This window comes from Colletotrichum higginsianum, chromosome 10, assembly GCF_001672515.1.
Source record: "Colletotrichum higginsianum IMI 349063 chromosome 10, whole genome shotgun sequence".
NCBI classification, from domain to species: Eukaryota; Fungi; Ascomycota; class Sordariomycetes; order Glomerellales; family Glomerellaceae; genus Colletotrichum; species Colletotrichum higginsianum.
In genome coordinates, this window is record NC_030962.1 from 1,073,987 (window position 1) to 1,088,126 (window position 14,140).

A 14,140-nucleotide genomic window follows, 5' to 3' on the forward strand; every position below is an offset into this window, starting at 1 on the left:
AGTGCCGAACCTCACGAGAACTTGACCCTGATTCTTCCAACTTTTAGGCACGTACCACGGTGAGATTCTCGGAGCGGTTTTCTTTGTTCGTAATTAAAGACTTGTGAGCAAGAACAGATGATGGTATTCTCGTTTGCAGAAGATGCGGCTTGGGTCCTCGACACGTAAAAGTGACCAAAGTAAGGGTTGATTCAGAGCCATCCGTTGTTATGATTCTATCTCGACAAGACATTATTCCGAGTTCTAACTGCAACAGCTCGCTAACTGCATGTGCATTTCCAACTGTCGGCGTTCTTGGGGTCGAAGCCATCCCCCTTGAAGACGTTCCGCCGCGGGTACCTGCAGTGCCGGCGCTGGAAATCCACGCCCAGGGCGACGGTGTCGTTGACGAACTTGGTCCCCGTTATGGTGTCAGGGGCGACGCCGCCCTCGACCCAGTCCACGATGGCAGCGAGGACGTTGTGCGTCCCGTGGAAGGGCAGGCTGTCGGCGATGGCCGCGGCGTTGCCCCCGGCGCCCCCCTGGCCGATGAGCCAGGCCCCGGGCCCCGTCGTGCAGTGAGCCAGCCCCGATATGCGGAAGAAGCGGGCGAACTGGTCCATCTCGGCCGTGCCCAGGCCCATGCCCCGGGACAGGTGGTCGTAGAACATGGGGGTGCGGAAGCTCGTGATCTGGTGGTCCTGCTGGCCGTGGTACATGAGGAGCTTGCCGCCCCTGTTCTTGAAGGCCGAGAGGTCGCTCGGGTGCGTCCTGATGTCGCCGGGGTTCTTCTGCTCGGCGAAGACGCCGTCCTTCTCGAGCTTGTAGCCGGAGACATCCCACCCCGGGTCGTTGTACACGGCATAGCGGAACCAGTTCTGCGAGTTCGCCCAGGGCTTCCCGCTGTACAGCCCGTCTGCGGTGTTGATCTCGCTGCCGGGGTTCATGCCCGGCCAGAACACGTTCCCCTGGGCGTCCTTTGTCGGGGCGAAGATCCCTCTCACGATTTCGACCTGTTTGCTCGAAAGGCAGCCGGTGCCGTCGGCGGTGGCGTTGTTGCGGCACAGCAGAGCTCCCGGATCGAAGTTGCACAAGGCCGGATCCTCGATGATGCCGTCTTCCGCGCCGTCGATGGCTTCACATTGCCGGAGGACCTCGCTGTGGATCGTCGTCTTCCAGACCGCCGGGGCGATGAAGTCCTTTGAGTCCGCGGCACCGGTCTGCGGCAGGTAGCCGGCCCTGTGGGAGTAGAGGTTATTGAAGTCGATGGCGGGGGCGCCGGCGACGACGCCGTCAAAGTCTTCGGGGAACATGTCTGCGGCCTTGATGCCCTGGCGCCCGCCGAGTGAGCAGCCCAAGAAGTACGAGCCTGTCGCCGGTCGCTTGTACATGGACTGCAGAAGCTGCTTGCCTGCAACGACTCCCACGTGTAGTCTAAACACCCAGTCAGCCCGCGGAAATTTCGACCACCGGGGGGTATGTATTGGCGAGACGCACGCTCTCCAGGAAAAGTCAATCACCACGTCTTCGTTGTTCAGGAACTGGATTCCAGTCGTCCCCGCGTGTCCGTTGTTCGTACCAACGGCTGCGAACCCATGAGCGGTGGCGTACGCCATATCCTCGTAGTGAACACCTGAGATTCCATGGTCAGTCGAGTTTTGTCCATGAGTCCCTTCGCCGTGAGATCACGCACAGCCATCGAGCCCCCCTCCGGCAACAGTCACCAGACGGCCGTTCCACTTCTCCGGTAGCCACACCTCCGTCACCACCTCGGACCTGGCCGAGGTTGTCAGGTTCATGGCAACCCGGCAGAGGTCCGCCCTGACAACCTGGCTTGCCCGATTGCAGGCAGCATCCTGCTCTGGAAAAGCAAGGTCGGTGCCGGACGTGACGAACGCTAGCTCTCGGCCGGTCGAGTTGGCCACCGTCGACTGGGGCGTGAGAGCGAGACAGTCCTCTCGAAATGACGCAAGTGCCGGCCCCAGGAGGACAAACAAGGGCAGAGCGAAGGGCGCCAGCATGTTTTCTTCCGCAGAGGCTGACTACAGATCCCAGAGGGTTGAGCAACACGGGGTGAGCTTTTTGAGTGCGATGTTAAAGAAAGCATAATCACAGAGAGAGAGAGAGAGGTGGCTGAAGAACAAGAGGGCGGCGCGTTAATTCGTTAATTTACCCCGCTTACGGCGCTCACGGGGTCGTACCAATATCCTTCCTCTACCCTTGAACCCCAAATTAGCCTGCATTTGAAGGAGTCCTGAACACCAAAGATTCATCCTGGGTTGGCTAATTGGGGCTTGAGTATCCCCCGGTCACGCAGGGTTGTTGTTACTGGGCTCCCTGTCTCAAAGGACTGCCTATGATGGGCGATGCACAAAATCAAATGTCCCCTTCGTTGAGAATGTCTAGAGTTAGCAGAAATGGTCATCGTCATTGTGCGGTTCTATGAGCCCTTGTTAAATGTCACCGGATTATGAGTTCCAACCAGATGTAGAGTATGGACGAAGCAACATCAGAGTGTTTGCCATTGCTTCTCCTCTCCTGGGTGCTAATAACAGACTGTGGGGATATTAATACACTAAAAGACCCTTTCTCCGTAAATCATCGGGTTGATATTCCGCTTTACTGAGACTCAAAACAGCTTCCTTCAACGTTGGGTGTAAGGATTAACGATGGGCCGGAAAAAGCAACGCGTTGGGTGTAGAGTCCTACATCAACGGCGAGCAGTGATTTTCTCACGAGACACACCGGATACGGCAGCAAAGGAATCAAGTTTATTCCAGGGCGTCGATGGCGTCAAATAGTGTGCTGTGAATCCCCATCGTTTCACCAACCAAGTTGTTTGGACAGACTGTTACGTGACACTCATAGCCGGACAATCACAAAGCAAGGGAGTAGAGGCGTTTTCGTTTCTTGACCAAGTACGGATAGCACTTGTCTCGATCATGGTAAGTCAAAGCACCCACTTTTGGGCCACCCCCACATATGGGCCACCCAAAAATGAGGGTATTCCCATCGACACCAGTATGTTCAATTAACTATTGACTGCACCTAGATGCCACCACAATACAGCTTTCAGCCTCACTAGGTAAATCAGCCTCGCTGGACTCATCTGTGATATCCTCTTTATCGCCAGCCTCAACCTGAGCCTTCTGGATGTCTTTGATGTTGGCGAACTTAGTGTTTGGGTTGATCTGAACTGCCTTCCTTTTCCTTACTGCAGTGTTGGTAACTTGGGCCTGCAGAAGCTCCAGCTTATGCTGGGCAGTGGCCAGCTCATAGGCCTGCTCGCTGAAGCCTTTTTTCACCTTCATGAAAAGGAGGCGTTGGGTATGCGCATCATTATCCAACTCTGTGAATAGCTTCAGTTGGCCAGACAGATCCTTCATCTTCCTTGGCGTCGACCATGCCACTGCAGACGACGCAGATGCCCATCCTTCAGCTTCCTTGCCCCTAGACTGCCCTTTGCTGACCTGATCTGACGATGCTGATGGCTTTGGTGTTGTTGGGAGTAGGAGGGAGCTCATCAGAGGCTTCGCCATAGAGACAGGCCATAACCCTGTCCATTTCCAACCACTTCTGATGTTCTGCATCGTCATACCTGCAAGGGCAGCCTTATAATAACAGCCTAGGAAGTTCCTCTTGCCTACAATAGTAGAGTCATTCCATAGACTAAGGTATCCAAGCTCCTTCCTATAGGCTGCCTTAAGAGGGCTGAAGACTGCTTGATCAAGTGGCTGGAGGACATGGGAGGTGTGTGGCGGTAAGAACAATAGATGGATGTTGTTTATATAGCACAACCACATAAAGTCAGTCGTTGTGTGGCTCCCATGCCCATCCAGGATCAATAGTCTAGCCTCCTCCTTATCCCCCTTGCCCTGAGGGACAGTCTGAGGGATAAACACCTTCTGCAGCCATTCAACTGCAGTAGCATCTGTTGTCCAGCCATTTTCAGTTGCTGTGAATTGCCAGCCTTCATAAGGGCTAAGATCTAGAGGAAACCACTGCTGCTGGACTGTCTTACCCTTATATATAATAAGGGGATGAAGTCTGTGGCCTAGGGCAGAGATGCATTCAATAATAGACACCCATGCCCTTGATCCAGGCTGTTTCTTGCGGATAGACTTCGCCTCAGACATCCCCAGCACCAGCCCATTAGATCCCTGGCCCTCAAGGATACCAGTCTCATCCATGTTATATCTGTTGGCTGGTTTGATGCTGATGATCTCTGGTATGGCGAGATGCTTGAACCAGTCCCTGATGACCTCAGTAGATGCCCCATTAACACGTCTTGAATCAATAGGGCAACTTCTCTTGACCTTGACTGATGGATTCCTCCTTATAAAGGCCTGGACCCAGCCTCTCCCTATAGGTTGGGTATCCCCTATGGCATGAAGGATTCTTTCTGCAAAATGCTTCACTTGTTGATGGGTTGGAGGAAGCCCAAGGGCATGCTGGATTCGCACCCATTCAGCCAACTTGGCCTCCTGGCTCACTGTGAGCCTCTGCAGGTCAGAAAATGCTGCTGCCCTTGCCTGGGTGCCTTGAAGACGATGCTGAAGGGTAGACCTTGGCACACCATACTGCTGGGCAGCCTTCCTGACACTCTGACCGTTCGAAATGGCCTCAAGCGCTTGATTGACTTCATTTTCTGTATACTGGCTCATAATGCCTAGAATAAGGTGCCCTAAAAAGATGAGGCCATTTGCATAAGGTTGGAAAAAGATGTGATAGTTTGAAGTTGGAGGAGGATGAAGGAGGAGGTTGGTGATGAGGCATTTTTGGGTGGCCCATATGTGGGGGTGGCCCAAAAGTGGGTGCTTTGACTTAAACACTTTGACGGCTTGTGTCATGATTGTTGACTGTGTTGTAGTGTGAATGCCAGTGAAGCACTTGATGTGAGACCAAGTTTTCCAGAGACAAAAAGGGTTAGAAAGTTTGAAAGTATGCACTCTTAAGTTGGAAAGAAAAGAAGAAATAAAAAACCCTCAGTAAAAGTTTCAACGTCTCATAACGAGACATGGCTTTTCTTATTCAACAAGGTAGTGAACATTTGCAGAGACTATTTGCTGCTTGTGTCACATAACCGTCACAGGTCAGCGTGTCTCTTAGGCTATAGGGAGGACAACTACAGGTAGTTGTTTTGGTAGTTGGTTCAAGAACATGCTGCTGAGAGGAGGATGAACACTGCATGCCAATTAGGGACACCTTGCGTGTACAATCTCCATGACATGGGCTAACAGCCTGTCTACCATGTGCCTCAACCAATACAACGAGTTTCCAACCCACGCGCAGTCAATTGACATAGTATGCGTTGATCCAGCGTGCATCCCATAGCATTCGTCGGTCTCAAGTCTCAAATAACGAGTATTGGTCTCTCAGCCAGACACAACATGCTCTGAGCTAGAGAGTGGAGAACATGTCATCTCTTTGCAGTAAAGCCGTCTCTCTAGCCATAGGATGCGTTACATCCGAAGGACCCTAGATGCGTGTCAATCCTAGCAAAAAACACTCGCAGGACTGCAAGGCAACGCAAAAGCAGGAACCACTGGGCTCACTTCCCGTGTGCTTGGTTCGCCGAGAGAGATCGACACTCGATCCACCGCGGGCCGTGACAATCAGGGGCGGGAAAAGGGGGAGAGAAGTCGTGGTTGAGGAGGAAGATGAGGCCGTAGAGGTTCTTAAACAAAGTATAGCCATCAAGGTTCACGGCAAAGTTGGTTGTTTTTTGACCCGACAAGTCGGACACTAGCAAATGCAGGTCATCCTGGAGATCTTCTCGTTGTTGGTCTTGAAAAAGCTTGTTCCAACTTGTCGACTCTTTGAGAGACTGAGGTGAGATGTTTTCAACGTTGGCGATGTGGCAGAGGTTTGTCGAAGTTGAGTTCCGAGTTGCTTGAGCGCGTGTCCGAATGCCACCCGAGTTGTTTGTTTGCTTGGTTAGATCGCAAAGAGATGTATTTATAGATTTCTTTCGCTAAAACGCCATAATCAAGGAATGTCTGTGTCGTTAGCAGTTCAAAAGTATTTAGCAACTGTGGTGTGGTTTGCTCTCGTGATATCCCGCGATGCTCACCACCAAAGGCATGCCGATGCCGGCATCTGGCCGATAATAGTATCGGCGGCCAATTGGAGGCTGCCGGCGCGGCTTCCCAGTCCGGCACTAGCTGCCGGCACAATCCAGAGCGATAACCAGCCCAGCAAGACGAGACAGGGAACATGGCGAGTTGGAAAAGGCAGAGCACGCAAGGGTCCGGGGGGTTCGCCATCAACACATATCAAATTGCTCGCCGGCGTCCCCTCCCCGCTTTGCCCAGGCTTTTAGGTTGCATACGGTTGCCAAGACTCTTAAGCACATGCCTTTCCCGTCGTCTTGGCCCAGCGCCTCTTTCTCGGTTTCTCTTTCCGCGCTGGGGGGGACTATGAGCGCAACCCGGCGCGACTCATAACGCCATGCTGGGGACGGATAGCGATTATGGTTCTCGTTTGGGGCCCAGATGAGTCGTGGCAAGTTGCGGTTGCATGCAGTTGGCTGGCCAGCCATGGTTATCACAGTTCTGATTGAGATGATTTCCTGCGTAATCATTGAGTGAGACCAGGGGGGGGAAGTCTGGAATAGTCTGGAAAAGCACTCACTTGGTTCACCTGCCGGTGGCGCCACGCCGAATTGTTTCTCGACGGCCACTGCATTGCAACGTTGGAGTAGTTGCAGCATGCAGGCACACACACACATACACACACGTACACGCACCTACACGAGCAGCAGCAGCAACAACAGCATCGGTGCGTCTTTGGTTTGCCGATGACGGGACGACTGTCCTGTCTGCCTTGAGCTGTGTTCCTGTACGCTCTGCAACGCGTAAAGTCTGTAGAGGTCTCTGACAAATAAGACAAAAGTAACTTTGCTGGCTGTGCACTCGCTCAAGTGGGTGTTGGTTGTGTCATACACCGAGCAACCAACTCTACAGATGCCCACGACATGACATGACACGACTGACTTACACCAACCACCACCACCACCACCACAGACAGCTCCGATTAGAGACTTGTTTCTCTCAGCCACTCTCTCCGAAAATCCCCTCTTCGTGAGGCTTGGCACCTGCCCGATGAAGCAGCGATGATCCACAAGATCCAGAGCCATATCCCCATGCCCATGCAAGCCACGGTCGACCCCATGCTCCGCGTCATTCTCCTCATCGGCCCTCTTTACCCCCCTCCCTTCTCCATATTGCCACTTTCTTACTCCTCTCTCGGTCGACCGTCGTCCATCGACCTGCTCTCCGCGGGCTAGCTGGACTACCATCGACGGCCGGTTAGAGGGCATGTCGTTTGGCCATTGGACCAAACGTTTCGTTTCGCCATTCTATCCAGCAAAAGTCCTTTGCCAAGAACCCCAACCGTCCTTTCACCTGCCCGAGGCAGCATCGCTCGCCGCTGCAACAATGCCTCAGTGTACGAGTAGACGAGAGAGAGAGAGGGAGGGGAGATCCCGCCTCTGCATTTCTTCGACTACCTACCTGTACAGGTACGCCGAGTCGAGTCCCCAGCCGAGTCTGTCGAGCAAAGTATCGCCGCATCGTCCATAGAACCCCCCCAACGAAGCTATTCCCTGCCCCCCCCCCCCCCCCCCCCCTCGCGCGGGCAAAAGCAACCGTAGGGATGGCGAGCGCAATACACACACAGCATCCAACCCCATGCATGCCAGCCGAAGCCTGCAAGCTTCCATGTCCCCCCCCTTCCCTCAGACCGTGACCGCCGTGTGTTTACCCGTATTTCGTCTTATCGCGCAATTCTGCCTGCTCGGCAGCCCAAGACCCTTGGCGAGCCGAGAGGGAGGCAATGAGCTCGTCCGTCCAGCATGCGATAATACTTATATAAATATCCCGACAATGCCGTCCTTCGAATCTCTCCTGTTCCCCCTCCCCCTTTCTTCCGCTGATCAGTCCGTTCGTCTGGGATCCATTGGAGCTTTTTTGCCAAACTCGCCTCGTGCCTCACAACCCGCCGAGCTTGTCCCATCCGCCCCAAGATGAAGACCGCCGCCGCCCTCGCCGCGACCCTGTTCGCGCTGCGATCCTTCGCGACCGACCCTCTCACCGCCGACAAGGCCGAGGCCGACATCAAGACCAACGAGTGAGTCGAGAGGTCCTTGGGACGACAACGTCAACATCATGAGAATGATGAAGATGATTACGATCATGCTAACAGGTCCCCCCCCCGTCTCACCCAGGCTTGAGCGCAACCTCTGGAACCTGAACAAGATCGCCCGTGACAACGGCGGCAACCGTGCCTTTGGTCTGCCCGGCTACAAGGCCTCGTCCGACTACATCCTCGAGCGTGTCCAGGGCCGCTTCCACAAGCAGCTCGACACCAAGCTGCAGTACTTCAACCACACCTTCTCCCAGACCCGTCAGCTCGAGGTCACCGGCCCCGACGGCGAGGATGTCTACGTTGTGAGCCTCCAGTACAACCACCCGACCGCCCTGCCCGGCGGCAACACGGCGCCGCTCATCGACACCCCCGTTGATGATGCCCGAGGTAAGCCAAAATTGTCTCCTCCTATCTGAACCGACTGACTCCCCCGTTCCATGGCTCGAGATTGAACTGAACTGACCCCCCTTTTTCTCTGCTTGATTAGGCTCCGGCTGCTTCGCCGACCAGTGGGAGGGCATCGACGCCACCGGCAAGCTCGCCCTCGTGAAGCGCGGCGTCTGCGCCATCGCCGACAAGCTCAAGCTGGCCAAGGCCGCCGGCGCCGTCGGCGTCATCCTCTACAACCAGACCCCCGGCCGCAACATCGGCTCGGCCACGCTCAGCGCCGAGAACCTGGGCCTGCTGGTGCCCGTCGGCCTCATCCCGCTCGAGGACGCCACCGCCTGGCGGGAGCGCCTCGCCGCCGGCGAGACCCTCGAGGTCAACCTCCTCGTCGACGCCGTCTGGGGCGAGCGCGAGACGTGGAACATCATCTCCGAGACCAAGGAGGGCGACCCCAACAACGTCATCGTCCTGGGCGCCCACCTCGACAGCGTCCAGGCCGGCCCCGGCGTCAACGACGACGGCAGCGGCACCTCGGCCCTGCTCGAGATCGCCGGCTCCTTCAAGAAGTACACGGGCTTCAAGAACAAGGTCCGCTTCATCTGGTGGGGCGCCGAGGAGAGCGGCCTCGTCGGCTCCCTCTACTACACCGCCCAGTTGTCCGAGGCCGAGGCCGACGCCATCCGCTTCTACTGGAACTACGACATGATCGGCTCCATCAACCCGGTCTACAACGTCTACCTCGGCGACAACCCGGGCGACAAGTTCGGCGCCCAGCCCATCCACGACTACATCGCCGCCCAGGGCAAGCCCGCCGCCTTCGGCGGCTTCGGCTCCAGCTCCGACTACGTCGGCTTCCTCCAGCTCGGCATCCCCTCCTCCGGCATCTTCACCGGCGCCGGCGCCCCGACCGACCCCTGCTACCACCTCGCCTGCGACAACCTCGACAACATCAACTGGGACGCCATCACCATCAACACCAAGGCCGCCGCCCGCGTCGCCGCCGACTTCGCCAACGAGCTGCCCGCCGGCCTGCCCCGCCGCGCCAACACCACCCCCGCCCGCCGCAGCCGCGACGCCATCCGCCGCGAGTTCCAGAAGTGGGCGCTCGCCTCCGAGCAGGCCTCCGTCGCCAAGAGCTGCTCCCACGGCGAGCACAACATCTACTAGATGGGGATGTGTATGCTTGTGTGTGGGTGTCTGTTTTAGGGGAGGGGGACGCTGTAGCTGCATAATACCCAATGTTATGTCTTTTACGCGATAGAAATAAGTCAAAGCACCCACTTTTGGGCCACCCCCACATATGGGCCACCCAAAAATGCCTCATCACCAACCTCCTCCTTCATCCTCCTCCAACTTCAAACTATCACATCTTTTTCCAACCTTATGCAAATGGCCTCATCTTTTTAGGGCACCTTATTCTAGGCATTATGAGCCAGTATACAGAAAATGAAGTCAATCAAGCGCTTGAGGCCATTTCGAACGGTCAGAGTGTCAGGAAGGCTGCCCAGCAGTATGGTGTGCCAAGGTCTACCCTTCAGCATCGTCTTCAAGGCACCCAGGCAAGGGCAGCAGCATTTTCTGACCTGCAGAGGCTCACAGTGAGCCAGGAGGCCAAGTTGGCTGAATGGGTGCGAATCCAGCATGCCCTTGGGCTTCCTCCAACCCATCAACAAGTGAAGCATTTTGCAGAAAGAATCCTTCATGCCATAGGGGATACCCAACCTATAGGGAGAGGCTGGGTCCAGGCCTTTATAAGGAGGAATCCATCAGTCAAGGTCAAGAGAAGTTGCCCTATTGATTCAAGACGTGTTAATGGGGCATCTACTGAGGTCATCAGGGACTGGTTCAAGCATCTCGCCATACCAGAGATCATCAGCATCAAACCAGCCAACAGATATAACATGGATGAGACTGGTATCCTTGAGGGCCAGGGATCTAATGGGCTGGTGCTGGGGATGTCTGAGGCGAAGTCTATCCGCAAGAAACAGCCTGGATCAAGGGCATGGGTGTCTATTATTGAATGCATCTCTGCCCTAGGCCACAGACTTCATCCCCTTATTATATATAAGGGTAAGACAGTCCAGCAGCAGTGGTTTCCTCTAGATCTTAGCCCTTATGAAGGCTGGCAATTCACAGCAACTGAAAATGGCTGGACAACAGATGCTACTGCAGTTGAATGGCTGCAGAAGGTGTTTATCCCTCAGACTGTCCCTCAGGGCAAGGGGGATAAGGAGGAGGCTAGACTATTGATCCTGGATGGGCATGGGAGCCACACAACGACTGACTTTATGTGGTTGTGCTATATAAACAACATCCATCTATTGTTCTTACCGCCACACACCTCCCATGTCCTCCAGCCACTTGATCAAGCAGTCTTCAGCCCTCTTAAGGCAGCCTATAGGAAGGAGCTTGGATACCTTAGTCTATGGAATGACTCTACTATTGTAGGCAAGAGGAACTTCCTAGGCTGTTATTATAAGGCTGCCCTTGCAGGTATGACGATGCAGAACATCAGAAGTGGTTGGAAATGGACAGGGTTATGGCCTGTCTCTATGGCGAAGCCTCTGATGAGCTCCCTCCTACTCCCAACAACACCAAAGCCATCAGCATCGTCAGATCAGGTCAGCAAAGGGCAGTCTAGGGGCAAGGAAGCTGAAGGATGGGCATCTGCGTCGTCTGCAGTGGCATGGTCGACGCCAAGGAAGATGAAGGATCTGTCTGGCCAACTGAAGCTATTCACAGAGTTGGATAATGATGCGCATACCCAACGCCTCCTTTTCATGAAGGTGAAAAAAGGCTTCAGCGAGCAGGCCTATGAGCTGGCCACTGCCCAGCATAAGCTGGAGCTTCTGCAGGCCCAAGTTACCAACACTGCAGTAAGGAAAAGGAAGGCAGTTCAGATCAACCCAAACACTAAGTTCGCCAACATCAAAGACATCCAGAAGGCTCAGGTTGAGGCTGGCGATAAAGAGGATATCACAGATGAGTCCAGCGAGGCTGATTTACCTAGTGAGGCTGAAAGCTGTATTGTGGTGGCATCTAGGTGCAGTCAATAGTTAATTGAACATACTGGTGTCGATGGGAATACCCTCATTTTTGGGTGGCCCATATGTGGGGGTGGCCCAAAAGTGGGTGCTTTGACTTACTCCCAAGAATCCTCGTCCATTAATGTCTCATTCAGTAATTAGATTTTAGCTACTATTTTTCGGGGACCAGAAAACCCCCCAGAAGAGATTCCATTCCGCCCTCGTTTCCAAGAGACGACGGCAAACCCACCCCCCACCGTTTAGGCGTGAGCACCACCGCCGCAGGGTCCGTCGTGGGAGTGGCCGGTGAGCTCGGCGGCGCGCTTGAGGTGCTGCGCCGTGTCGGCGTCCCAGCGGCGCTTGGCGAGCGAGACGGGCGGGATGGTCTCCCAGCTCATCGAGTACAGCGCGACGCTGTGGGCGATGGCCTTTGCGTTGACGAGGTAGGCGTCGTTGTCGAGGTTGTTGATGTCGTCGCCGATGAGGTGGTAGTTGACGTCGTAGGCAACGCCGGCCTCGCCGCCGAAGAGCGCGGCCTGGGCCTCGGTCTTGATGCCCTCGGCGCCCGTGAAGAGGCCGCCGGACGGGATGCCGTTCTCGATGAAGGCGGCGTAGTCGGAGCGGCCGTTGAACTCGGTGGGCACGTGGCCGCGGCCCTGGGCCTCGAAGAACTGCTCAAAGTCCTTCTCGATGACGTCGGAGCCCGCGGGGCCCGCGAAGTTGAAGGCGCTGCCGTCGCCGTCGTAGATGGCCAGGATGGGGTTCGGGCTGGCGATCATGTCGAAGTTGAGGTAGGCGCGGATCTTGGAGACCTCCTCGTCGGAGCCGTTGAGCTGCTTGACGTAGAAGTACGACCCGAGCTTGCCGTACTCCTCGGCGCCCCAGAAACCGAGGCGGACGGCGTTCTTGGTGGTGAACTGGGAGAGGGCCTTGGCGACCACGAGGACGCCGACGGTACCGGAGCCATCATCGCTGAGAGAAGAAGATGGCATGTTAGTCTTTTGATACAAGTGATACACACCCCAAAGTCCCTCGGCTGCTAACAAACAAACAAGGAAACAATCAAAACTTACTTGATACCAGGGCCGGCAAAGACGGAGTCGGAGTGGCCTCCAATCATCAGGACGTTGTCGTGGTCTCCGCCACGCGTCTCGGCGATGACGTTGTAGTTGACGCGGTCCTCGATGATGGAGATGACGTTGAGGTCGACCGAGACCTCCTCGCCCGCCGCGAGGGAGGCGGCGAAGGCCAGGCCCTCGTCGCGGGTGATGCCCACGACGGGGGCGTAGGTGTCGGAGGCGGCGCCGAGGGTTCCCGAGAGGGGGCCGACGTCGTTGTTGTAGATGATGGCGGCGACGGCGCCGGCGGTCTTGGCGTTTGCGGCCTTGACGGCGAAGTTGCAGGTGCCTCTCGACACGAGCGCCACGGCGCCGGCGACCTCGGCGGGGAAGTCGGCGGCCTCGCAGCCGACGTTGGCGGCGGCGACGAGGGGCGCGCCGGTCACGTCGCCGGCGGGCGTGTAGGTCATGGGGCGGGCCTCGACGGCGGCGCCGGCGACGCTGAGGGTCGCCTTGGAGCCGGCGAAGCTCTCGGTGAAGGGCTGCTTGTAGACGTCGAAGTAGTCGAGCTTCTCGAGCTCCTCAACCAGCCAGTCGACGGTGGCGTTATGGCCGCCGCCGCCGAAGGCGCGGTTGCCCTCGTGCGCGTCGGCGATGTCCTGGAGCTTCTGGGAGCCGGCGAGCAGGTCCTCGATTGTGATGAGCTCCTGGAGCTTCTCGGACTCGACGTAGGGCTTGCACTTGACGGCGCTGGCCAGCGCGGGCAGCGCCAGAGTCAGAGCGGCGGTTCTCATCTTGGGAGGGTCGACGTTTGCAAATCCTAACAAAAGGATCTGGAACAAGAGAAGAGGATACGAGGAAAAAAAAAGGTCTGTCAGATATGGGTGACAGGAAACGAAGAGTCGACGGGGAACCTGTGGGGAGACGACTGAGCGGAGTGACCTCTTCTGCAAGACAAGACAAGACGTGAGAGAGCGGCGGCCGGCTGCAGATGTTTAATACTCCCACCCGTAATGGCGGTAACACATGCGTCTTCGCGTAATTCCCGCCAAGGAGATAGATAAGGAAGCTGGGCCACGCCGCTCATCATGGCTCACCTCGCCCTCGCCCTCCCAGGGTCGTGGGACTTTCGAACTCTCATGACTGGGGGGGTGAACCAGGTTTGCCACGAACGCGGGGGAAGAAGAGAGAAAGACTCAATAAGGAAGCCCGTAAACAGACTCATCTTTTTATTGCTCCACTGGCGCAAGTGGCTTGTAAAGGCGACCTGCCCGATCCAGGAACGGGCCCAACGCGCCATGGCGATTGCGCGGCGAGCTTATTCTTGGCAATGCTACCCAACGGTGGTTGACTCTCCGATAGGTCAATGGCTTAAGACCGCCGTGGCCAGCCGCGGCCTTGTCATGATTCATACCGTCATGGGGAGCCGTCCGTTGTGTTGGCGGTGGATGGGTGTCTGTCTCTGTTCCGCTTTGGAGTCAGTCTCCGTACTCGACCCTCACTCAAGTCTTTTGTCTGGGCCTTTAGTTTCTCTGACTGATT

At 56.0% G+C, this 14,140-nt stretch overlaps 4 protein-coding genes across 4 annotated transcripts; 1 reads left to right on the top strand and 3 right to left on the bottom strand.

Annotated features, from left to right (window-relative positions):
- Nucleotides 1-260: 260 nt before the first annotated feature.
- CH63R_13786 (Carboxylic ester hydrolase) lies at nt 261-2,000 on the bottom strand (the record flags this gene model as incomplete). Its single annotated transcript, XM_018308760.1, has 3 exons — nt 261-1,413; nt 1,477-1,612; nt 1,673-2,000. 3 exons carry the CDS (start codon nt 1,998-2,000, stop codon nt 261-263), a joined length of 1,617 nt encoding a protein of 538 aa, XP_018151078.1.
- Nucleotides 2,001-5,530: 3,530 nt separating this feature from the next.
- On the bottom strand, nt 5,531-6,562 carry CH63R_13787 (uncharacterized protein; the record flags this gene model as incomplete). The annotated part of the gene is made up of 2 exons (XM_018308761.1): nt 5,531-5,911; nt 6,311-6,562. 2 exons carry the CDS (start codon nt 6,560-6,562, stop codon nt 5,531-5,533), a joined length of 633 nt encoding a protein of 210 aa, XP_018151079.1.
- A 1,443-nt stretch (nt 6,563-8,005) lies between these two features.
- Nucleotides 8,006-9,681, top strand: CH63R_13788 (Peptide hydrolase; the record flags this gene model as incomplete). Its single annotated transcript, XM_018308762.1, has 3 exons — nt 8,006-8,109; nt 8,207-8,514; nt 8,615-9,681. 3 exons carry the CDS (start codon nt 8,006-8,008, stop codon nt 9,679-9,681), a joined length of 1,479 nt encoding a protein of 492 aa, XP_018151080.1.
- Nucleotides 9,682-11,800: 2,119 nt separating this feature from the next.
- Nucleotides 11,801-13,392, bottom strand: CH63R_13789 (Peptide hydrolase; the record flags this gene model as incomplete). Its single annotated transcript, XM_018308763.1, has 2 exons — nt 11,801-12,512; nt 12,614-13,392. The coding sequence occupies 2 exons, from the start codon at nt 13,390-13,392 to the stop codon at nt 11,801-11,803; spliced, it is 1,491 nt and encodes a 496-aa protein (XP_018151081.1).
- Between the last annotated feature and the right edge of the window lie 748 nt (nt 13,393-14,140).